Here is a 24,040-nt window from a genome sequence, read left to right on the forward strand (position 1 = left end):
ACCCAGGTTAGCTGCATGCAAGGCAATTGTGCTAGCCACTGTACTATCTCTCTGGCCCCTTAAATTGTGCTTTGAAAAGCCATACTGCTCTTGCACTTAATAGACTAAGGTATAAACCTAGATTTGTACTTTAAACATACTAGAAACCCCCAAAATTCATGTGATTTACTTCACTGTGGTAATCTAGAACCAAAATAAACCACAGAATGCCTATGACTAGTAGAACCCAATGAAAAGTAAGACATATTTCTGTAATAATGATTTCTAATAGCAAGCAATTTGATGTGCTCAGCACCTCATTCTGATTAACATCATCTCACAAGTGTTGGGTGCAGGCCAGGAACCAGGACGGTGCTAATCACTGTTTTCACCTCTCTAAACTCCTTCCTCCTCCCATCCCCCTATGGCTGAGGAGTCTGAGATGCAGAGCTGCAGGCACTGCTAAGCCATTTGGCTGGTGAGTGCTGCCAACTCTAGGCAGAGGAAAATATCAAAGTAGAGCAATCAGGGTATGGTCAAGGATGAGCCAAGGAAATGGAAGTCAGTGTGAATCAATATAGAACAGGGACGTAGCTTCTCCCAGGGTTCAGTCTCTTTAAGGGGTGCCGAGCAATGTGGTAAGATTCGAGTATTTTCTAAGTCTCCATGAGAACATGTCTTCTTCCTCTGTAAGAGTGGGTATAAACTGAATGGACAATTGGTAGAAAACTGTAATTATAGAAAGTGTAGTATTAATATTTGGGGAAAGTATTTGAGGGGTGACCCCCAGTGGGGCAGGGGATTGATCCCATGTCTTCTACCACACGAATCATGGTCCTAACCCCTGGGGAAGTGGTATGATTCCCTAGGGAAGGTTTTTTTTGTTTGTTTGTTGTTGTTTTTTAATTGAATCACAGTGGGATACACAATTACAAAGCTGTTCATGGTTGGCTTTCAGTCACACAATGTTCCAACACCCATTCCTCCACCAGTGTACATGGGGAAATGTTTTAAGGGGCTAGATAGGCAATGCTCAGTGAGAAATTTCCTAAATTCTCTTTCTAATAAAAGGATATTTGGACTCCTGACTGGTAGTCTGAGCAGTGGTGGTCCCAGAGTTGCTATTACTCTTCCAGAAACAGGATCTCCTGAGCATTGCCACAATAGCTTCCTAATGAGAGAGGCCAACTAGCATTCCTAAGAACTGGGCATTGCCCCCAAGACTTCCATTTTAGCTTAAACATTATATTAAGAATTCTGCAATGTAATCTACTCTTCTCTCAGAAAATGGGGGTGCAAACACCATGTCCCAGGTTCACCCTTTTTTCTTTATTAATTCCTCTCTCCGGGTTTGCCCATCCCAGTCCAATAAAGTGACTTAGTAACAATCAGTCTCCTCCTGACGATGTCTAACTCCCCCAGCTGACTTTTACTTAGTGAAAGGCCATGCTGACTGGCAAACACAAGCCTTCTGGTCACTGCCTCCTCCCTGCGGGCTTGCAACTTAGCGCTCTAAATAATAAGATATTTGCTGGGAGTTTAATCAGCATGAGTCAGGTTCCTGGGGTCTGGTCACCCTCAAGGGGATGGGCAAAATGGAAATTCTGCACCTGCCATCCTACAGAGATGTACTGGCAGAGAAGACAACCTCTCTCAACTGCTTAAGTCAACAGGGGAGGGGTAGGCTAAAACTGGCCTGCAGATAGAGGTGACTGCCAGAAAGGGACCAAGAGGATTAGCAGCGATGTCAAGGGGAGACATCCCATTGACCTGTGTCAATGGAGCTGGGGGCACTGGAGGGAAGAACCTGCAGCAAAGGAGCTCAATAAGGAAGTTCACTTTAGCTATGGGGTTACAAAGGAAAAAAAGACAGATTTAATAAGCATCAGTGGAGAAGGGGATTGGGAGGTTATCACCAGGCTCTAATGTACCGGTGTTCCACCTAGCGCACCACAAGTAAGAAGCACAGTGCAGATGTAAAGCACAGGGGCTGTAAGGTGGCACAGGCAGAGAAGCCGAGCAGCAGACGGCTAACCCCTGGGCTCTCCTGCAAGACGCCTGGCCTTGGGAGCAGACTCCTCCTCCTCCAGGGTTGTCTGACTTAAATGAGTTGTGTGACCTCAGTTTCCTTGTCTTGGTGTGTGTGTGTGGGGGGGGTGGTGGGAGGGGGGGAGCATACCCAGCTGTGCTCAAAGCTTACTCCAGGGGCTGGAGCGATAGCACAGTAGATAGGGCATTTGCCTTGCACATGGCTGACCCGGGTTCGATACCCAGCATCCCATATGGTCCCCTGAGCACCACCAGGAATGATTCCTGAGTGCAGAGCCAGGAGTAACCCCTGTGCAACACTGGGTGTGATCCAAAAAAGAAAAAAAAGAAAAGCTTACTTCAGGCTCTGTGCTCAGGGATCACTCCTGATGGGCTTGGAGGAATATATGGAATTCTGGGGATTAAACCAGGGTCACGTGCATGCAAGGCAAGTGTCCTCCTCGCTGTACTACCTCTCTGGCTTTAGTTTCCTCATCTTAAAAAGAGGCTCAACCCGCTCCCCTCCAACGGGCCCTGGCGAGGACAGCCAGGCGCAGGGGCAGGAGACTGCTGCATCTTATTATGACATCTTATTATCTCATTCCTACTTTGGACAAACTGGCAGGCTACCGAATGTAGCCTGCCCACATGGCAGAGTCTGGCAAACTCCCCGTGGCGTACCCAATATGCCAAATACCAGTAACAATGATGGGTCTCATTCTCCTAAAGAGCCTTGAATATAATCTCAGGGCTAGGATGAAGGAGACGTTACTGGGGCCTGCTCGAGGCAATCGACGAATAACAGGATGATTTGTGATTTGTGAAAAAGAGGCTCAGACTAGTGCCCGCACCAGAGGTCTGTGGTAAGGACTAAGATAAATGAGTAAACATGCACATGGACCTAGATCAGCACCTAGTAAAAACCTGGAAAATGCTAGCTTTGATCACAAAATATCCCTTTGGAGAACCATCTACAAAGTGAACTCTATCAATGAGCTGCACCTGGAGACAGGGCAGGGCATCTCACAGGGCTGGTATCCGCACTTGCACAAAGCATCATCTGTTATGGTCTCTGACTCCTAAACTGTCTTTTAGGAGGGCTGTAGAAGAGGCTGAAGAGACAGCTCAAGTGGCTTATAACTAACTATATGCCAGAAACTGGGCATTTAAGGGTGCTTAGAACATGGGTGGATGTGGTCCTGATGGACCCATGCATCACTGAGGGTGGTCTCTCTTTAAAAAAGGACTATGGAGCTAGAGAGATAGTACAGAGGTTAGAGGTCTTGCTGTGTATGCAGCTGCAGCTGCAAACCTGACTCAAATCCCCAGTACATCATATGGTCCCCAAGTACCATCAGAGCCCTGAACACAGAGCCAGGATTGGCTCCTGAGCACTGCCAGGTATGGCCCCCACACTAATTAAACATATAACCAAAAATGTAAGCCAGGGAAATCACTCAAAGGGCTGAAGCACATGCTTTGCATATGGAAGAATGCAGGTTAGATCCCTGGCATCATGAGATGCCCTGAGGACCCTCAGGTGTAACACCCAAATCGAAAAATGAACCAGGAAAAAAATGGGAGAGTGGGTTATATAGATGCTATGGTGATGGATAAAATACAAAGATATGAAATGCATTTAGACTGAGCTTTTAGTTGCTAGGTTCTTCCAATGACACTGAGGCTCCACTACTAAATGAAATAATCAGGACAATACTTTCAGAAAATGTACCACGTGTCTGACGTTATCTTAGCACCTACATATACCAACATATTTCCTCTATAGCATTGGGAAGGAGGTAATTTTCACTTATTTTACCTGTAGAGAATTTAGTGGTGGAGCTGGAATACCAAGTCAAGCCATGCCTCCTTCACCCACACCGCCCTCAAGAGCTTCTGCTCAGAACTCCTGGGCCAAACAGAGCCCCAGCAGCCCACCTGCAGGCCTTTCAATATCTGGCTGGTTCCACACCCTCGGGCCTTGGAGGGAGTTGCCAGTGCCGGAAGAAAGAGGCCAGCTCTTCTCGGGGAAAACTCAAACAGGAAATCCATTCCCTATCACATTCCAGCTGGAATGAGTAGAGTGCTGAGGGCCTGTGCTCATGGGGCTAGGCTTAGGCGAAGGCCGTGGGTGGAGAAAGGGATGAGAACCCAGCCAAGTTCACCTCCAGGTCCAAAGGTGTCTTAGCACTACAAATCCCCCTTCTGCCACCCCTGGGAACCACCCTTGAGCTGATGAATGCAGAGAGGAGTGTGGGACTTACTGGCCGGGGCAGACTGTACTGGTACATTTCTGGGCGGTAGGTTGGCACCCACTGCACCCCAGCCCTGGGTCTCGTCATGGTTCCCGGCGCACTAGTCACCACCTCCGAGTAGGGCAGATGCTGGGTGGAGCCATAGACCTCCGGGTGCCGGCTCTGGCCTGCGTGGCCTGAGGATGCCAGGCTGAAGGCCTCCTCCAGCAGCAGGTGCATCTGCTGCCTGACCTCGTCGATGGACGGCTGCGAGCTCAGCGTGGATGTCTCTGAGTGGCCCTTCACCTGCCGAGACCTGCTGTAGCCCCGGGACTCATTCACGCGGTCGATGTTGGTTTCCTCGATGATTTCCGGCTCAGTCTGTGGGATCAAACACAAGCTTATTGGTAGGTGAGGAGGACCGGACTTCCTAGGAAGAGGCGTCTATATCGTTTTCCCACAGTGCTTGACAAGGGTGAAAGAAGCTGACATGGGGGAAGTGGCTGCGGGACCAGTGGTACCTAGGTGGCATGCAGAAAAACATGGACCTCGAAAGAGCTCCTAGCCAGAAAAGTTTCTTTCCCACGTTTCAGTTTCTGGTCTGTAAAAAAGGATGATAATAAGAAGAGCTCAAGTATGTCAAAGGGAGGAGCCAGAGTGATAGGACAACGGTTATGGCGTTTGCCTTGCAATGCGGCTGATCCGGGTTAGGTCCCTGGCACTCCACATGGCCCCAGAGCCCAGGCAGGAGTGATCTCTGATATTGGTGTGATGGGGTTGAGATCTGAGGTCCGGAAAACTATACACATGGAATTTGATCGTGGCTGATTATAAAGTTGTAATTTACAAAGGATAACTTTGTAAATTACAGTACCTAAATAAAAAATATATATAAAAGAATATCAAAGGGTTTTCTAAGGACTAAATACGATGCTGCAGGTAATGAGTCTAGAAGCAATGGTAGCACGTGGTAAAAAACACAGTCAAAACACACCATTATTTGTAAGGAGAAGCACGTAGTTCTCATCTAATCACTAAGTATAAAGTACATACATAGAATATGCAAAGCATGAAAAATTTCATTGGAGAATCATTCATAAATGTACAGAAAATCAATACCATGTTATTTCTTATGTTTTTAAAAATGAACTTAAGAGAACAGATAAAAAATATAGTAAGCACAGAAAAAGGATTGAAATAATTTCTGTGATCTTATCCCCCAGTGTTAGGGCTTGACTATAATCTGAGATCCAAGAAGCGGTGCTGTGTTGAGACTTATCAACATGCATCTACTGTGGGCAATTTATAATGTGGTTTCTATATCAATCCAAGCCAGAAACACAACAGAGTAGATTGCAAAATAACCTTTGTGATCAAAACCAAAAACTTAGAGGCATTTCTTGTCTGAATGCATATCCCCAAGCTCCACCCGAGGGTACCTCAAAGGGTCCTTCTGCTCTTATGCATTCTTTAGGCTGAGATTGTGCTCCAGAAAGGAGCTCTGTGAAGACCCTTCTGAGACCTTCTAGGGCTGTGTGTGCCACTTCTGGACAAAATATCTTCACGAGGCATAGAGGGCTCTGAAGCAGATTTCAGAGTCTAAAGGGACCTTAGGAGACCGTTTTATGCACATCCCATGGCTCAGAAGAGGCATCGAGTCTCAGAGCAGTGGGGTGATTCTCCAAAGCAACTGAGCAACTGAGGTGGCAACAGCATCAGTTGGCACCTGATCTGCAGCCCCACACAGCCTCTCTCATCGATCCACTCAGCGAAGCCGCTTGCTCCCCACCCACGGCCCTCCCACATCTGCCCCTCCCTACTAAATAATGGATGTTTAATGATGAACTTAGTCCCGGGTGGAAGATGAATGGCACTGGGGTTCATGCTGATGGTTCCCACCCCTGAATGGTGCAATGCATTTCCAGTCATTCCTGAGGTGGAGCTATTATTATGTGACTTTATAGGTGTGCCTAAGCATGGGAGATGTACAGATGATCACCATGGTCCTGCTCTTTTACTTTCTGTTGAGGCCTAGGGTGGGGCTGTGCTGCTGGGTAAGGGGACGAGGAGATACTGCTTTTGCTGAAATAGAGGCACTCTCACCCCCGCAGAATGTGAGAGGAGAATAGGGCTTCCCTTTAACTGGACGGCCCAGACTCCAAACTAAATATGACCTCATAGGCTGACCTGTGCCTTCCTTGAAAGAACACCTTTTCCCCACCACTCTCCTTGGCTTTTCTGTCTCTCACACACGCAAATGGAGACAAGGTGAGCTCTCTTCGTCCCCTGGGCCTGCTTACCTCCCCTTTGTATTTGCCTGGCGAAGTTCTCTCTTGCCCATGTCTGGAAGTCTGCCCACTCTGTTCCACTTGTATTAGATCATACCTGAGGGTCATTCAGCTATACCCCTTTTCCAGATAAGAAATCCCTTTTCCCTAGTTTTTACACATTCCTAAAAGTATCCTTTGTTTTAATTAGACAAGAAGTGGGAGACACAAGCCGGAGGGACAGTATAGTGGGTAAGGCATTTGACTTGCATGTACTTGACCAGGGTTCAATCCTCAGCATCCTATATGGTTTCTCTGAGCACTAGCAGGAGTGATCCCTGAGTGCAGAGCCAGGAGTAACCCCTGAGTACAGCCAGCAATGGTCCCCAAAACCAAACAAACAAACAAAAAGTGGGAGATAGGGAACCAAGAGACAGCACAATGGGCTGAGTTCATGTTTTGCACTGGGAAGAGCAGGATTTGATCCTTAGCCCTGCAAAATTTTTGGAGCACTGTGGGGAGCAGCCCCCAGGCTCAGAGATGGAAGCAGCCCCTGCATATTGCTGGGTGTGCCCCCGCCCCCATAAAAAAGGGAGCCGATAGGAACAAAGTCTAATTTCCAAGTGTTGGCTGATTATTAGGGTCGTAATATATTTTTAAAAATCTCTATCTTGGTATTTAACCATACTTGCTTTGCAACCACATACACTTGCAAAAAGCAATAAATAATGCTTATTATAAATTAATCAAGTGATACTTCAATAAGAATGCTGAAAAAAGATTAATCAAGAAATGTTTGTTCCTGGTAGGAAATTCAAAAACACCGATAAACTGAAGGAAGAAAATGAAAATCCACTGTAATCCTGTCACTAGAAATAACTATTGCTAACATTTGACCTTTTCGCAAGTTCTTCCAGATGTTTCCCGTGCATATGAAATAGGATGAAGATTATGAATGCTGAATCTCTCCCACCCATTCCCACCCCCTCACCAAGGAAGCTGGCCTGGTTCGCTCTTGTCAGCTTCTCCCCTCCAGTCTTTGTGGAAAGCCTACCTTTGGCTGACAGGATTTTCTACCTTTCATGAAGGAGAACAGGAAGTGGGGGAGTGTCATGAGGCAGAAGGGGTGTGGGCTGTAGACTATTTTAGTGCAAATTTGGGAGAGAGGTGCAAAACCAGCTGTAGCATGTGAGTAGGAAAGGAATTAAGGCAACTTAAGAGGTGTTCCTTAGCGTGATATAATGTCTTCCATGCCCATGGAAATATGAGCGAACAGGTAAATTACTTTTGCTGTCATAGATATTTTCTCAGACTGAGCTATCTGGGTCACTGTTTTTTTTTTTAAGAATACAAGCACTCTTATGTGCATAATAATACATGAAAGGTTTTATATTTTAAATATTCCTTTATGCACAATATGTAAATAAATATGTGTATCATAGGGAATGACTTTATTTATTTTTTTTGCTTTTTTGGGGGGTCACCCCTGGCTATGCTCAGGGGTTACTCCTGGCTTTGCACTCAGGAATTACTCCTGGAGGTGCTCAGGGGACCTTATGGGGTGCTGGGAATCGAACCCGGGTTGGCCACATGCAAGGCAAACGCTCTACCCCTCTACCCGCTGTGCTATCACTCCAGCCTGTGCTATCACTCCAGCCCCAGGGAATGACTTTAAATTGTTGCACAGCATTCTGTTCTGCAGAGTTCAGCCTATCACTTAATCACTTAAGCTGAACTCTGAACTGCAGAGTTCAGCCTATAGGTAGTTAATATTCCTAACCACCTACCCATAGAAACAAAGCTGAAAAAAGTATACATGTGATTTAAATTTTGCTTATAACCATAGATTTATCCTAAAGTTCAACTCCTATATGTTGAATTACTGCATTGTAAGATATGTGCATATTTATGATTTTGGATTATGGTGTGTCATACCTCAGTAAAAGTGCCCACAGGCAAAAATTTTGATAATTCTAAGGCCATTTCTTCACCACACCTGAGTAAATCCCCAGTACCACCAATTTTTCAGCACCCATTATTAGCAAGCCTTTTCCTTTTTTTCATGTTCTTGGCTCCTGTGTTATAAATTAACTCTCCAGATATTTAGAGATTTATTTATTTCTGGTCTCACAATTCTATTCCATTTTCTGTCTTTGTTGTTGTTGTTGTTTGCTAGTTTATTTATTTGTTATGATGGTGGAACTCAAATCCAGGACTTTGCAAATGCAAGGTAAGTGCTCTATTGTTGAGCTCCATTTCCATCCTCTGAATATCTGTTTTCATTCCAATAATCCGTTATTTTGATTACTATAGCTTTATGTATCACTTAATCACTTAATCACTTAACTTCCCGTTAGTCGGCGATTTGCTCGAGCGGGCGCCAGTAACGTCTCCATTTGTCCCTGTCACGTGCTAGTGTAGCCCAATGGCATCTGTTCGCTCCGGGAACATGGAGGGCCTCAAACCGATCGTTCATGACCTTGACAAAGAAGTCTGACCATCTGGTAGGTGGGCGGCCACGCGGTCTCTTGACATCCCGTGGAATCCAATCAGTAACAGCTCTAGTCCAACGGTCGTCTTTAAATCTCATTATGTGACCAGCCCATCTGATTTTCGACACCTTGGCAAATGAGACAGCGTCCCTGATCCTTGATGGTCGACGGATGTCAGAACTCCGGATTCGTTCTCTCATTTGAGTGAAAGGGTGATTAGAGGTCACCCCAAAAGCCTCTATCCCTCTCGGAAAGACTGGCAAGCTACCGAGAGTATTCCGCCCGCACGGAAGAGCCTGGCAAGCTATCCGCTGTGTATTCGATATGCCAAAACCAGTAACTACAACTGGTCTCATTCACCTGACCCTGAAGCTTTATGTATAATGTCAAAAAATGCAAAGCCTTCCATCTTCTTATATTTTCAGGATTGTTTTGACAATTCAGAATTTTGTAATTCCATACAAGTTGTAATGCTTTTTTTAATGTTCTTGATGAATGACACTAGAATTTTGATAGGAATTGCAATGAATCTGTACAGTGCTTTGGGTAGGATAGATGTTTTAACAATGTAATACTTCCAATCCATGAATATGAACTATTTTCCAGGGCTCCTGTAGGTTCCCTTGAGGTTCTTTGAGTCCTGAACCAATTATGCATCTTTCTCTGGACCCTGCCACTTGTTAATTCTTCTGCCCAGATAACTCTTCCCCTAGAGTTTGGCCTGGCTGGTTCCTTCATTTCCTGTCTCTGCTCAAATGTCACTTCCCCAGTGAGCTCTACTTTCGCCAATAAAGAATATCTCTTATTCTATATTTTCTATATTCTATATGACATTGTAGATCACATTGTTTTGTCTTGTTTTATGTTCTGCCATAGAATTTCTGACAATTTGCTATCCATCTATATGGTTAGGGAGTTCTTATCTGTAACTCTTATTGAAATATAAGCTCCTTAGGGCAAGGACTTTATGAAGTTTCCTATGACACCCCCAAATGGCAAATAGTAGTGCCTTGATACATATTTGTTGAATGAATGAATAGAAATTGGCCTTTAAAAAGAGCCTGAAGAATTTCTACCCAAAAGTACTTAGCAATAAAAGACATTTTCAGTATCCTAAACAAGAATTAGTCTTATTTAGAATCAACTTGAAGAAGAGGAATGAAAGACTTTTGTTCTAGAGTTTCTAGAGATATGAGTTCCAAACCAGATTAATGTCCAGATGATACATTTTTGGACCATCTGACCATCAACAATTGATCTAGCTTTAAAAAAATTATTATTTTTCTCTCTGCTTGTTTACTTTGGGGAATATAGGACTAACTTATCTTCACTTAATGCCTTTTTATTATTATAAAAGCCCCACTACAAGAACTATCTGTCAGTTAAGAAGTGAAAAGTGTTTATAAAGCTGCTTCTGAACACTGTGCTGAGGAAAGTTTCATTTCCCCTTGAAAGAGTTAATAAGACACAGGGACACTGAGTAGCTTCCTCCTGAGCTTACCTGGCAAAAGCTTCTCTGACAATAAAGGAAGGTTCCTGCACCTTCAGAACAGGTCAGGAAAGGGCAGGGGGTGGAGGGGAGGGGGGTGGGGCCTGGAGTCTAGAATTTAAAATAATGGTTTAATGACTTCTGCAACAGATGTGCAAATAGAATTTTTTTTTCCTTTATGGGTCACACCTAGCAATGCTCAGGGATTACTCCTCGCTCTGCACTCAGGAGTTACTCCTGACAGTGCTCAGGGGACCATATGGGATGCTGGGAATTGAACCTGGGTCGGCCGCGTTCAAGGCAAACACCCTACCCACTGTACTATTGCTCCAGCCCCCAACAAATAGAATTTTTCAATAAATCTCACCAACATCTCAAATTACATTCTGATTGCCAAAGAAAAAACTGATGGTCACTTCAAAACTACTGGGATATGAAAGCAACACAGTCTTTCTGTTTGAGGTAAGTAGAAAAGACATTCTAGATTCTCTGCTACGTTGCTAAGGGACAACAACCCTTTTCTTTTTCATCTTCCAAAGAGTGGTCCATAATTACACCAGGAGTATGGGAATGGGCAATAAGGATAAAAGAAGGTGCTTCAATGTTCCCGGCCAAAAGATAAATCTCAATGATGTTCTCTGCTCCTGGAACAAACATCTTCATCTTGTAGGAGGAGTCAGGAAACAGTTCCAGCTTCTAGTCTTTCTCTTCCCACAAACCTGCCACACTTCACAGGGCAGTGGGAATTCAATTACTGTGCAAGACAGAATATGCCTGACTCCCTTGTCTGGAGTCAGAAGCACTGGCATCTCTTAACACTGCAAAGTGAGAACTTAAAGGTTCCCTTTGGTGGCATGGCCTGTGTTGGGGCAAGCAGCTAGGGGTCTTGGGCAGCTTTTGTGGAGGAAAAGGAGCCTCTCTCAGGGGTATTTCATTCAGGAATGTTTCCCCCTCTACATTCACTTCCCGAACACCAGCTAGGTAGGTGTCCTATCTTCAGTGCAATTCCAACATCATGTACTTGGAAAGAGGGAAAGGTCACAACAGACTCTGTCCTACAAAACTGCTCCGTTCCCATCTCCCAGTCCTAGCTTCAGGCACTACTCACAAGTCTAGGTTGTCACCTATGTATAAACTGAGTCTCTTCATATAGAGGTTTCAACACCCTCCACCCACTTTAAGTATTTTTAAAAAAACAAAAAACAAAAAACTTACTATGCTGCCCATTCATTATAACTTTTATAATGTGACTCAGGAAGAGCCAAATGAAAGAGATGCGTAAGGTACAATTGATCAGAAGGCACCAAGCTCTGCTGAGCTCCATGTTTTCTGAACACTTAGCTACAGCTCTTGCTTCAATCTCCACGAGGTCACCCATCTGGAAGCTCTTCAAACCCACATCTTTGAGTTTGAAGAACTTCCAGATGGGTGACCTCGTGGAGATTGAAGGTTCTGCACTCAGGAATCACTCCAGGTGTGCTCAGGAGACCATATAGGATGCCAGGGATTGAACCCAGGTTGCAAGGCAAATACTTTATCCACAGCTCCAGCTCAAGTTCCAGCTCTTGAATGTCATAGGTTGGCCTGGCAACCAGTCCTCATCCTAAAGTCTCTCCAAGTCACCTGATTAACATAATAAAGCACACCTAAAAGCTCTTAACCCTTAGGAAATTCCAAGGTTTTTTTTTTTCTTTTTCTCTCAGCCAGGAACCAAACAGCAAGACAAAGACCAAATGCAAACTATTTCTTACTATAAATCACAGTATTACAATAGGTGACAAAAATTCAGATGACCTGAGATGTCTCAGGCACTTGAATGGGAAAGAATCAAAAAAAAAGTATATTCTACCTCAGGAAACCTGTAGCCACTGCTGGAAGAACTAATGTTCCCTGTGTATTTTTAATAAATCTTACTTGCATTAATGTTCACAGCCGTCAAAGCAGGTGCCACAGGTATGATTGTTTTACAGGTGGAGGAAATCAAGGACTGATGGGCAAAATAGATAGCCTAATTTCGTGCTGCCATTCAACAGCCAGACGCAGAGATTGGGATGCAGAGTCACTCCAGAGGCCACAAGTATCGCCGTGACTTGGAACTGCCCATAAATGCTAAGAGCAACACTTGAGCCAGCCAATGAATTAGAAATCACTTTCCAAAAGGAATCTGCCTAAGAGTAAACACTCGAGAATGGCTTGCTCTCCTGGGAAGCTCTTGCACTTTTTGTGACGGGGTGAGCCATCATGGGCCTTTCCCTGCTCAGCGGTGCTGGGACTGCCAGGCAGGGAGGAAAAAACAAAGGTCCCTACTCTCAGTAATGAAGCAGGCACTCCCACATTGCCATCTAACACCTGCTTTTCTCCTTTCAGCTCTTGAAAAATCCTGAGAGACTCACAAAAGTCCTCATTGTCCAAACCAAAGCCACTCTTTCTGGGTTTTGTTTTGTACCACATTTGGGAGCTTCCTTCAGCTCTGTTCCGGGGGGTGGGGGTGGGGGGGGGGCTGTTGTTTCTAGCAGGGCTTGGCGAGCCATATGGTCCTGGGGATCAAACCTGGGCCTCCTGCATGCAAAGCATAAGCCTAGACCATTGAGCCATCTGTCTGGCCCTCGTCACTCTCATCTGCCTCCACAACAGAAGCTCTCTCTGCAGACAGGACTTCGCATGCCCACGTAGGACAGAGATCATTGGTTCCTCAGTCTCCTGATCTGCCCATTTACAGAGGACCCACCAAAGATGGAGGCTGACACTAGAGAGGTGTGACATGACCCATTAAGTTTCTGTGATCTCAGTTCCCGTACATCTCAGGATGTACCAGGTCAGTGTCTCAGCCTGTCACTACCCCTCTCCATGAGTCTCAGTCAGGAGATGTGAGGGGCTACGTCTCCCCAAGCTCCGGGGTGGGTGGTGTGTCCAAGTCAATCAGTGTACACCACTTTCCCACTTTGCTGTTAACAGAGTTTGACACCTGGACGGGAACTTGGCCTATGGAGGTGGCCTTAGTGGGAGACCTAGAAATGTTGTCATCCTGATTAGAAAAGAGACAGTTTCTCTGGCATTTGTGATCAATACAGCATGCAGAGGTGACAGCTGAGACCTCAGCAGTCATTTCCCACAGGAGAGAGATCCCCAGTGGAATGAGGCAAAAGAGAAGAGGGGGAACAGCCCTGCACCATGCAGGGAATGAGGGAGCCCCAACCCCACTGGACCGCAAATTCCGGTGCCTCTCAAAGACCACTGGAGTAGGGACAAGTTTTTTAATGCTTTTGGCCAAAGCACCCAAACTGATGACCTCTATTGAGATGGGCCTCAAATGGTTGCACCCATTTATGTCTTGTTTTAGCAAACCTGCCAAACCAAATGCTTATAGGGCATAGAGTGAGAAACTGCCTCTTGCCCCCCTTACTCTCAGGTTCTTAGCTTAGACTCTGCTCTGCGGGTGGACGAACTTGTTCATGTGCTCAACAAAGACACCATATCTGCTCCATGCAAGCTCCTACTCTGAGTGCTAAGGGCTCCAGGATGAATAAAACATGTTTCTGTCCTTGAAGAGTCAGACAGGAAAGTCACATGGGGTAAACCTACCAATAGAAGACAGGGAGGAAGGGGTCTGACTGGGGTGAGTGTGGGGTGTGAAAAAAAACACAAAGTTCAGACACTGGAAGTGACATCATAAATATGCAACCGAGGAAAAGATTGAGGGGCAGCAGCTGGACAAAGTTTCCCCTGGATTCCATAAACACTGTCAGGAGCAGGTTAGTCTCCCAGGGTACCTTGTCACAAGTGGGAAATATCATTGGCAGCTTGTGGGTGAGGTTCCAGGGCTAGTGCAAACAGCCTGCAATGCCCAAAGGCAGCCTCCACTCACAAGGATTCTTTGGCTTCAGACATCAGTAGCTCCAAGGCTGCCTGCTGGAAGCAGGTTTGAGGGGATGTTCTGAGCAGAGGGAGGAACTGTGCCCAGCCCATCACAGGTATGGGAAGGGTGTTTGAGCTCAGAACCTTGGGCTGTAGGAGGAGGTTCAGAACCTTGGGCTGGCAGTCATTTACAGGGGATAGTCTGAGCACAGGAATCTTGAGAAATATACTTAAGTCTGAATCTCATTCCCCAAAGCTGTGGTGGTGATGGAAGGATTTTAAACAAGTCTGTATGTTTTAGAAGGATTCCTCGGGGAGATGCTGGGAGGCTGCAGCAGGAGTGATTAATGGGAACAAACTGGGCAGCAGATGTGGGCCAGACAGAAACAGACCTTCGCTCCTGAGAGTTCCCTCCACCCACTCAGGGTCATGGCCATGGCCCAGTGCATCTGTCTCTACCTGACTCCTCCATGCATCTGTAAAAGTACCTTGGGGGGAAGCACTCACATTAATCCATTTTCTGCTTCTCCACTGAACATCACACAGGGAATGAAGAACTGCATGTAGGACTTAGGTGCCAGCACTAACAGAAAAGGATAATAAAACTTTAGGCAATCCCTTATACCAACCACTGACTACAGCAATAGGTGTCCTGGATCTGCATCATTCGGTAGAGTAAAGGTAAAAAGGTAAAGGCCCTCCCGTTGATCGTCGATTTGCTCGAGTGGGCCCAGTAACGTCTCCATTGGAGACCTTGTTGTTACTGTGTCTGGCATATCGAATACTCTCGGTAGCTTGCCGGGCTCTCCGAGAGGGGTGGAGGAATCGAACTCGGGTCGGCCATGTTGGCCGCTTGTAAGGCGAACGCCCTACTGCTGTGCTATCGCTCCAGCCCCATTCGGTAGAGTAACATGCTTAAATACTTATAGGGGCTAGAATAGCAGTTAGGGTGCATGTCTACCACGTGCCCAACCTGGGTTCAATTCCCAGCACCAAATGGTCCCCCCAAGCACTACCAGGTTTTCCTGGCACCACAGGGCTTAAGCAGCATCAAATCCTTCAACCCTCACAGTGAACTGGTGGGTCCCCCTCAAAGAAATATAACTATAGAATCTTCATGGTATCACATGAAAAAAATACATGGCTAAGTGATTGGGGAGCAACATTTATTTATTTATTTATTGCTCTTTGGGTGGACACAGCCAGCGATGCTCAGGGGTTACTCCTGGCTCTTCACTCAGGAATTACTCCTGGCAGTGCTCAGGGACCATACAGGATGCAGGAATGAACCCGGGTCGGCCGCGTGCCAGGCAAATGCCCTACCTGCTGTGCTGTCACTCCGGCCCTCAGGTGGGGAGCAATATTTAAATGATTGTTTCCCTCATCTCTCCAAATTAGCAGTTTTGAATTTGCACAAGTTCATCGCACATAGCATACAGATGGCTCCCCTGCACCCAATCAATGCTTGCTAGAGGAAATAAAACAGACCAAGCCACCCCCAGGGGTGTTTTCATGCACCTGCTGGCCTGCAGTTGGTTAGCTCAAGGGGCACAGAGGAGTGGGAGGACTTGTGTGGTATGGGCACTACACTGTGCCGCCCAGGACTCCGGGATTGAGTCCCCAGAGCTGGGCATGCTGCCAGCTGTCATTGAGAATTGTCCTTGCTCTCCTCGGCTGTTGGCAGGAATCAGAAAGGCAATTCTCTGGTGTGTAATTGTCCTGAGCCAAAGAGAGCCACTGTAGCAAGGACTCCCAGTGATTGGTCAACATGGGAGGACAAGCCCGGGGGCTGGCACAGCGGTTAGAATGTGTCCCTGTGTGCAACCTGCATTCAGGAACTGACACCAGTTGAGGAACTGACCCTCAAATGCCACCAGGTTTGGTTCTGGGTATCCTTCTCCCAAGCACTGCCAGATGTATCCTTGGTGGGACCTAGAACCACAGGGTCCAACAGCATTGCATGCTTAGGCCCTGGCATTGGACCATTAAGCCTAGTTGACTGAGCATTTCCGGAAGTGACCCTAGTGGTTTACAGATCACAGCTAACCCCTAAATATACTAGAAAGAGCTGGAGGGGCTAAGGCATGTGATCAACTCTGCTCAATTCCTGGCATCATATTGTCCCCAATACAACATGGTTCTTAACCCATGAGCATTGCTGCATACAGCCCTAGAGACGCATCAAACACTGCAACGGTGGCCTGGGTAACCTTCAGTGCTGAAAGGCCCAAGCAACAGCTTATGGTCAAGCTCCTTCATTGAATAGCTGGCCAAGTAGGCTGAGAATCACCAGAGGGACCCCCCAGGCATCCTGAGCATCACTTGGGAAACTCCCTCTCATCCCTGCTCTCCAAAAAATCCCTCAGGACAAAAGCCCAGGTGTGAGCTAAGTGCAGACGGCTCAGCAGCACCAGGCTGCAGAGTTTCCCATGGGCTCAGTGGAGACCTTGTAGAATAGGGACCCTGACCCACATCTGAACTCAGCCCCATCTCCTTTCCTTCCCTTCTCCCTCAGACTATCTCCAAAAGAGGCATGACAGGGATGCTGGCCTGTGAGAAATGGCCTTTGAGGTCTGGAGACTGAGAGATCTCAGAGCCAAGAGGAGCAGATGGGCAGGCGGAGCCAACGGCAGGAGTCGGCAGGGCTGGGAGTTCAGGACACCAGAAGAAATGAACAGACGGTGTGTGTGTGTGTGTGTGTGTGTGTGTGTGTGTGTGTGTGCGCGCGCGCGCGCACAGCAGAGTGGGGGCTGTTTGTATCCTGCCTGGTGGGAACCCGTTTGCCTGGGAGGGAAGCCATGGGCCCACTGGGATGCCTGGCTCTACATGAGGTCACTAGGCTGGCCTCCTCCCAAACTCGCCAACAGGAAATCATCTCCTGGCCTCCACCTGCCAAGTGGCTTCACCTCAATGGGGTTGATATGTTGATTTCTAGGCATCCACTAGCCTGAGGAGATCTGAACTACACTGAAGGATGCCTTTCTACACAGCTCCATCTCTGGGCCTTGAGCTTGCCCAGGGAGCCTGACAGTCTGGGATTGGTTACTTCCCCATGAATCTGTGTGTGCGTGTGTGTGCGCGTGTGTATGCCTGTGTGTGCGTGCATGCCTGTGTGTGCATGTGTGCACGCGCGCGCGCGCACGCGTGTGTGTGTGTGTGTGTGTGTGTGTGTGTGGTGCTGTAAGACTCACATGTTAGAGGCATATGCTTTACCACTGAGCCCCACCCACAGTTCCAGCTCCCCAAGACTAGAGTCTGGAAGGACAAAAAGCTTAAAGGACTGATACCTGGGGATGCGACTCCATGGTGACACATGAGCAAGGGCCTGGGTCTAATCCCCAGCACCGAAATAAAAATGTCCTATTTCAATATAGTGGTCTAGAAACCAAATCACAGATCAAGCCATGGTCATTAGTAGCTTCAAGTATTAAACAGCAGAAGCAGTAGGAGAAAAGAATAAAAGGCCAAGACACGAGATACCAGTAGGGCAGTCCCAGCTGGGGTCAAACCAATAGCACCTAGTCTGGGGACAATAACTGGGTTGTTCCTGAAGTGAAGGCAGACGCTGAAATCCAACCCTGCCTTCCTGGATGCAGCCCAGAGCTAGGTGTATCCTGAACTGGGACCACCATGTAGTTCCAGAACATTTGTGGGTCTTGCCTTAGTCTTTCACTATCATGTTGAAGCTGTAAGAGACTGGGAAGGAGTGAAGAGAGGTGGGTAGGACAGACCCCTTTTAGGAATGGGATTTACAATTACCTAGAAGGCCTAGAGGTGCTCTAAATAGGCAGAGGCTTTCCAGTTCTAGTTCTTCCCCCGCAAAGAGGACACCCCAAATCAGAAGCCAATTTCCTGGCTTCCTTCTGATAACCGCCCCTCATCTGGGAGGAAGGGAGCTGGCTGCAGTGTCAGTTAAGAGAGGTCTGCAGGATGGACAGTCCAGAACTCATGCCCAGGCCTCCTTCGGGCAGCTGGGACTGCTTCCAAGTGAAGCTCCTCTTTCCTCCATGAGTTCCCCAGTGGCTTCCCAAATAGTGCCCTGCCCACTAATCCCATCGTCTCACTTTTCCTTGGTGTCTGTGGTGAGGCACCAGGTAACCTCTTTGCGGCCTGCATCTCTGCAGTAATGGGGTCATGTCACTGACACACTCTGTGTCTGAGATGGGGGCCTGCTGGTCGGGTGCTCCAGTGGGCAGTGTAGAGATTCACCTACAGAGGTCAGTTGTAAAAACACATGGGTTTCACAAACATTTCTGAGCTGCTGGAACTAGAGTAGCTACCCCGGACCGGAGCCTTCAACATCACCTTTTTCCAAAATGAACAGGAGAATCAATTCTTCTTTTATAAACCCAAGGGGGTAACAGTTTCAAACCCAAGGGAAACCTTTTAGGACCTGCACCTGACAGTTGCCACAAATGCTCTTTGAATACCTCCAGGGTATGGAAACCTGGACAAGGTGCTGGAGAGAAACTGAAGGAAATTATCTTGCAAAGACCTCTACTTCTGGAGATCAGCACTTATTTTCAACAAGGTAATAATAATAAAAATAATAAAATCTATTTCAGAGTCTCTCTCATAGCCAAGGCATAGAGCTGACCTTATTGCTGTCAAAGAATTTTAAACTTTAAAGATCAAAGTTGTGGGGCTGGAGTGATAGCACAGCAGGTAGGGCGTTTGCCTTGCACGCAGCTGACCCGGGTTTGATTCCCAGCATCCTATATGGTCCCCTGAGCACCGCCAGGAGTAATTTCTGAGTGCAGAGCCAGGAGTAACCCCTGAGACCCCTGAGCATTGCCGGGTGTGACCCAAAATGCAAATAAATAAATAAATAAAGATCAAAGTTGAAGATGTGGATATTTATTTCTGGGGTTATTACTTGATCCTTGGAAGCAAAAACTGATTCATCATCCCTAAATGATTTTAATCATTTGGCTTGGAGCAAAGAAAATGTTGGATCTTCATTTTGCCAGGGAATCACATTGTGGGCATTTTCCCTTTCTCTTCCTCATTGCTACATTATTTTCTCTACGATTCTCATTTGGAAGATAACTTTTTTTTTTTAAATGTAGGAGTACTACTATTTATTCAGCCATTGATTAAGCTGATTGAATTGGGCATGAACTCCACATTAGTTAAAAAAATTTTTTAAATTGGATATCCATGAGATAGACCATTACAAAGCTGTTCATAATTGAGTTTCAGTCATACAATGATCCAGCACCCATCCCTCCACCACTGTACATTTCCCACCACCAATATCCCCCCCCCCAACCCTCCCCAGCCTCTCTCTATGGGAGGCACTTTTCTTCTTGCTTGGAAGATAACATTTTTAAAAGTGCTTTGAAATTGAGGTATTTTTCCTTTAAATATTAGGCTGCCATCTTTTGTACCCGCTTTACGCTCTGGGAGGAATTAATTTCAATGCCTGAGTTAGCTTAATGATACGGTCTGGCTCTTTCAGGGTGATCAGTTTTGGACATCTTTCTTACATCTTGCATTCTTCTAAAGAGGGTGTCTCCTTCTGGAAAATTACTATCCCTGTGAGCCATGGTTACTGCCAGGCATGTGTTATATCCTTTAGCTATTAAGACTATCGAGAAATGTTACTGCAAAACACAGAGATTCTCAGACCTTTCGGAGTTAAAAGTCTCTGTTCAGCAGGTCCTACTACCTCTTGCTCTATAGAAAAATTTTCAAACAGTTCAAAAAAGCTGCTATGGGTACTGAGAGTGGCATTTGTTTGTGGAGCATGTATTTACTTCTTTTTGGATGTTGGATCTTCATTTTGCCGGGGAATCACATTGTGGGCATTTTCCCTTTCTCTTCCTCATTGCTACATTATTATTTTTTTTAATTTACATTTTTTTTAATTTACATTTTTTTTAATTTACATTTTTCCTTTGGGACCTTAATGCAGTGATTGTCTGAAATGTTGACAAATCAATCTGTCAGTGTTCTTGCTTCTACCAACCCAAGGACAGAGTACCCCTGCTGCTCTGTAACCTAGCAGAAGATGGGTCTTCTTCTTCTTCTTCTTCTTCTTCTTCTTCTTCTTCTTCTTCTTCTTCTTCTTCTTCTTCTTTCTTCTTTCTTCTTTCTTCTTCTTCTTTCTTCTTCTTCTTCTTCTTATTCCTTTTTTTTTTTTTGACTGGCTTCAAGATCCCCAAACCCAGAAGGAAGAATCACATGTTTCCAAGCAAATCAACCTGATCTCTACTGGGCTCCGGGTTTCTTCTGCCAGGAGTGCGTCGGCATTTTTGGAAAGACTTCAGAAAATGAATGTATTGTTTACAATGATAACTCTCTTCTTTTCTTATTTTACCTGCTGGTCTTGTAAGAGGTATTTGTGCAAGAATTTTTTTTAATTTTTAATTTTTTTGGCTTTTCAGGTTATACCCAGCAATGCTCAGGTGTTACTCCTGGAACTGCACTCAGGAATCACTCCTGGCGGTGCTCCAGGAACAATATGAGATGTTGGGGATCAAACCTGGGTTAGCTGCATGCAAGGCAAAAGTCCTACCCTCTGTACTATGACTCTGGTGCCCTCCCTTTTCTTTTCTTTTTTTGGGTCATACCTGGTGCTGCTCAAGGATTAATCCTGCCTCTGCACTCAGGAATTACTCTTATTGGATGCAGGGGATCAAACCCGAGTCTCCTACATGCAAGGCAAACACCCTACCCACTGTACTATCACTCTGGCTTCTCGTGTAAGAATTATTTTTTTTAATTGAATCACCATGAGATAGAGCTGCAAAACTTTCATATTTGAGTTTCAATCATACAATGATCAAACACCCATCCTTCCACCAGTGTACATTTCCCACTACCAATGTCCCCAGTATCCCTCCCGCCCATCCCATCCCTCCCCCTGCCTCCATGGCAAACAATTTCCCTCTCACTTTCTTTCTACTTATGGGCATTATGGTTTGCAATACAGATGGTGAGAGGCCATCATGTTTGGTCCTTTATCTACTTTCAGTAGTGCAAGAATTCTTAGGAGACCTACCTTCTAGCCTCTTCTAGAGATAAGAAGTATAAGATAAAAATTATATTATGTGGAGAGAGATGTAGTGTGGTGGTGACTATGGAAGCCACACTGCCTAGAGTATGGCTACAGTATGGTTAAAGGACAGCCTCTAACACGTAGTCAGACACATATTTATGTAAGTGTTCTGTGCCTCAGGTTGCTCATCTATGAAATGGGCATAGTGAGAGTATCTATTAGGCTATAAAAGGTAAAAAGGTAAAGGCCCTCCCGTTGATCGTCGATTTGCTCGAGCGGGCCCAGTAGCGTCTCCATTGGAGACTTTGTTGTTACTGTGTCTGGCATATCGAATACTCTCGGTAGCTTGCCAGGCTCTCCGAGAGGGGCGAAGGAATCGAACTCGGGTCGGCCATGTTGGCCGCTTGTAAGGCGAACGCCCTACCCGCTGTGCTATCGCTCCTATTAGGCTATGCATATTCAATTTCATAACACATACAAACAAGACTGAAATAGAAATAGCTCTGTAGTGCATATATAACCTGGTTCTACAGTCATGAGAGCTACTTTTCATAGCATTAGAATAAGGATATAGGAGTCAATTTTATCATTATAGTCAACTGGCTAAATTATTTTCTTTTCTTGTTTTGGTTTTATTTTTATTTTTTGTGCCACAGGGCATACTCCTGGCTCCGAGCTCAAGGATCACTCCTGGTAGTGTTCAGGGGACCATATGGGGTGCCAGGGATCAAACCTAGTTCAGCCGTGTGCAAGGCAAATGTCCTACCTACTATTCACTTAGCCCCTGGATAAATTCTTGAAACAGTTCCCTGGATGATCATTTACTCCTAAGTATAATTTGCTTTGTTTGTTTTTATTTGGGGGGAGGGGTAAAGGGGACACACCTGGCTGCATTCAGGTCTTAGTCCTGGGTCTGCATTCAAGGATCACTTCTACCAGGATTTGGGGAACCATACGGGATGCCAGGGATTGAACCCAGGTAGGCCACATATAAGGCAAGCACCCTCACACTGTACTATTTCTCCAGTTTCAAATTTGCTTATTTTTTTAAATTAAAAAATTTTAAATTGAATCACTATGAGATAGTTACAAAGGTTTCATGACTAAGTTTCAGTCATACGAACACCCATCCCTCCACTAGTACATATTTTCCACTACCAATGTCCCCAGTATCCCTCCTGCCGTCCCCACCCCCCTCCAACCCCCTGCCTCTGTGGCAAGCACCTTCTTTCTTATTCGCTCCCTACTTTGGGCATCATGGTTTGCAAAAATTTGTTTATATTTTTTAAGATAGCATGTTATTCTCTCTCTGTCTCCCTCTCTCACTCACTTAATAGAACATCTAATAAGTTGCCTCTCCTAAAGTAAGTTGTAACCAGAGTCTTTATACATATTAGTTAGAGTTAGCAACCTTCTATTATAATTTTGCAGGATACAGGGGATAGATAGTTCAGTAGCAAAAGCAGCTGCCTTGCAATCATAATACCATGAGTTTGATTCCCAACACTACCTGCATGTGCTGAGGACACTCCTAGCACCCCTATATTCTGGAGCCCCTGGGACCCTGACAGAGCACTGTAATCTCCATGGAACAGACAGATGTGTGTGTGTGAATACCTCAACTGTCTCCTTCACCCCGCCTCCCCAGGATGCAAAGCAACCGAAAAGGATTTGTGAGCACTGAAGTCAGGAATTCAGCCCCAATGTGTATGCATGTGTGAGCACCACAGCGACTCCCAGTGAGTACTACAAACAGAAGTACTCACTGTGGGCAAGTACCACAACTTGAGGGGTTGGATCCCAGGAAGTATGTGTGTGAGCACCATCACCATGCATGTATAAGCCCCAGTTATCTGTTAACAGCCGTGAAAGGGAAGAAGAAAGGGTTTTCTTTCCAAGAAAAAAAAACAACCCTAAAGACCCTCTATTGTTTTAGATAATTACTAACATGACATTCCGAAAGTATTAAGTAAATACTGTAAATCAACTCACAGTATTAAAAATAAATCTGCAAAGTTCTTTTTTTAGGACTGATAGGGAAACTTCTGGCCTGTTTCCGCAAACTGTAAAAAACGGCTGTGCCTAGAAGCCCACAAGATACCTATTAATAATAATCTTGAAATAAACTCAGAATCATATCAAGTTCCCCAAATTCCAAGCATCCAGGAAAAATGTTCAGTGGTGGGTAGGGAAAGCAATGGGAAATCTCAAATATATGATTTTTAACTGATTGATTATCCAACTGATGACAGAGTTTGACAAGAGAAAGATTTTTTTTTTATGAGAAAGGAAATTAACAGAATCATCTAACCTGGCAGGAAAATAAAAATATTTTCCCACAGTTTCCCATAGTTTACAAAACTAAACCACCAAACTTTTATATAAAAAGGGCAGTGTCCCTTCCTGAGGGAGTGCATTTTTTCAAGCCTTCCAGTTAGCATGGTCTAGCTAGGCCATCCTTTTCGAATGACAACTTCTCAAATGATAACCTAGAGTTATCTAGACTTGTCAGAGCAAAAATCTTTATTACAAAGTTATTTTCACTTGTAATTAAAAAATGTTCGAAGGGAATGGAAAATAAGCCTTCTTCACAAAACCTAAGCATCTAAGCATGCCCATTTGAAATTCTGGCAGGGTGAAGCATTCCTGCACATCTCATCCCAGCAGCGTTCACGGGAACTCATCAGTGCAAA

At 45.5% G+C, this 24,040-nt stretch overlaps 1 protein-coding gene across 1 annotated transcript in view; it reads right to left on the reverse strand.

The window, feature by feature from the left end:
- KIAA1549L (KIAA1549 like) overlaps nt 1-24,040 on the reverse strand; it is a 310,071-nt gene that overhangs the window by 19,010 nt on the left and 267,021 nt on the right. The window contains exon 17 of the mRNA XM_056135481.1: nt 4,272-4,622. Coding sequence (XP_055991456.1) covers nt 4,272-4,622 — 351 coding nt within the window. The remainder of the gene's footprint in view (nt 1-4,271; nt 4,623-24,040) is intronic.

Source organism: Sorex fumeus, unplaced genomic scaffold (assembly GCF_029834395.1).
Source record: "Sorex fumeus unplaced genomic scaffold, SorFum_2.1 ptg000007l, whole genome shotgun sequence".
Taxonomy (NCBI): domain Eukaryota; kingdom Metazoa; phylum Chordata; class Mammalia; order Eulipotyphla; family Soricidae; genus Sorex; species Sorex fumeus.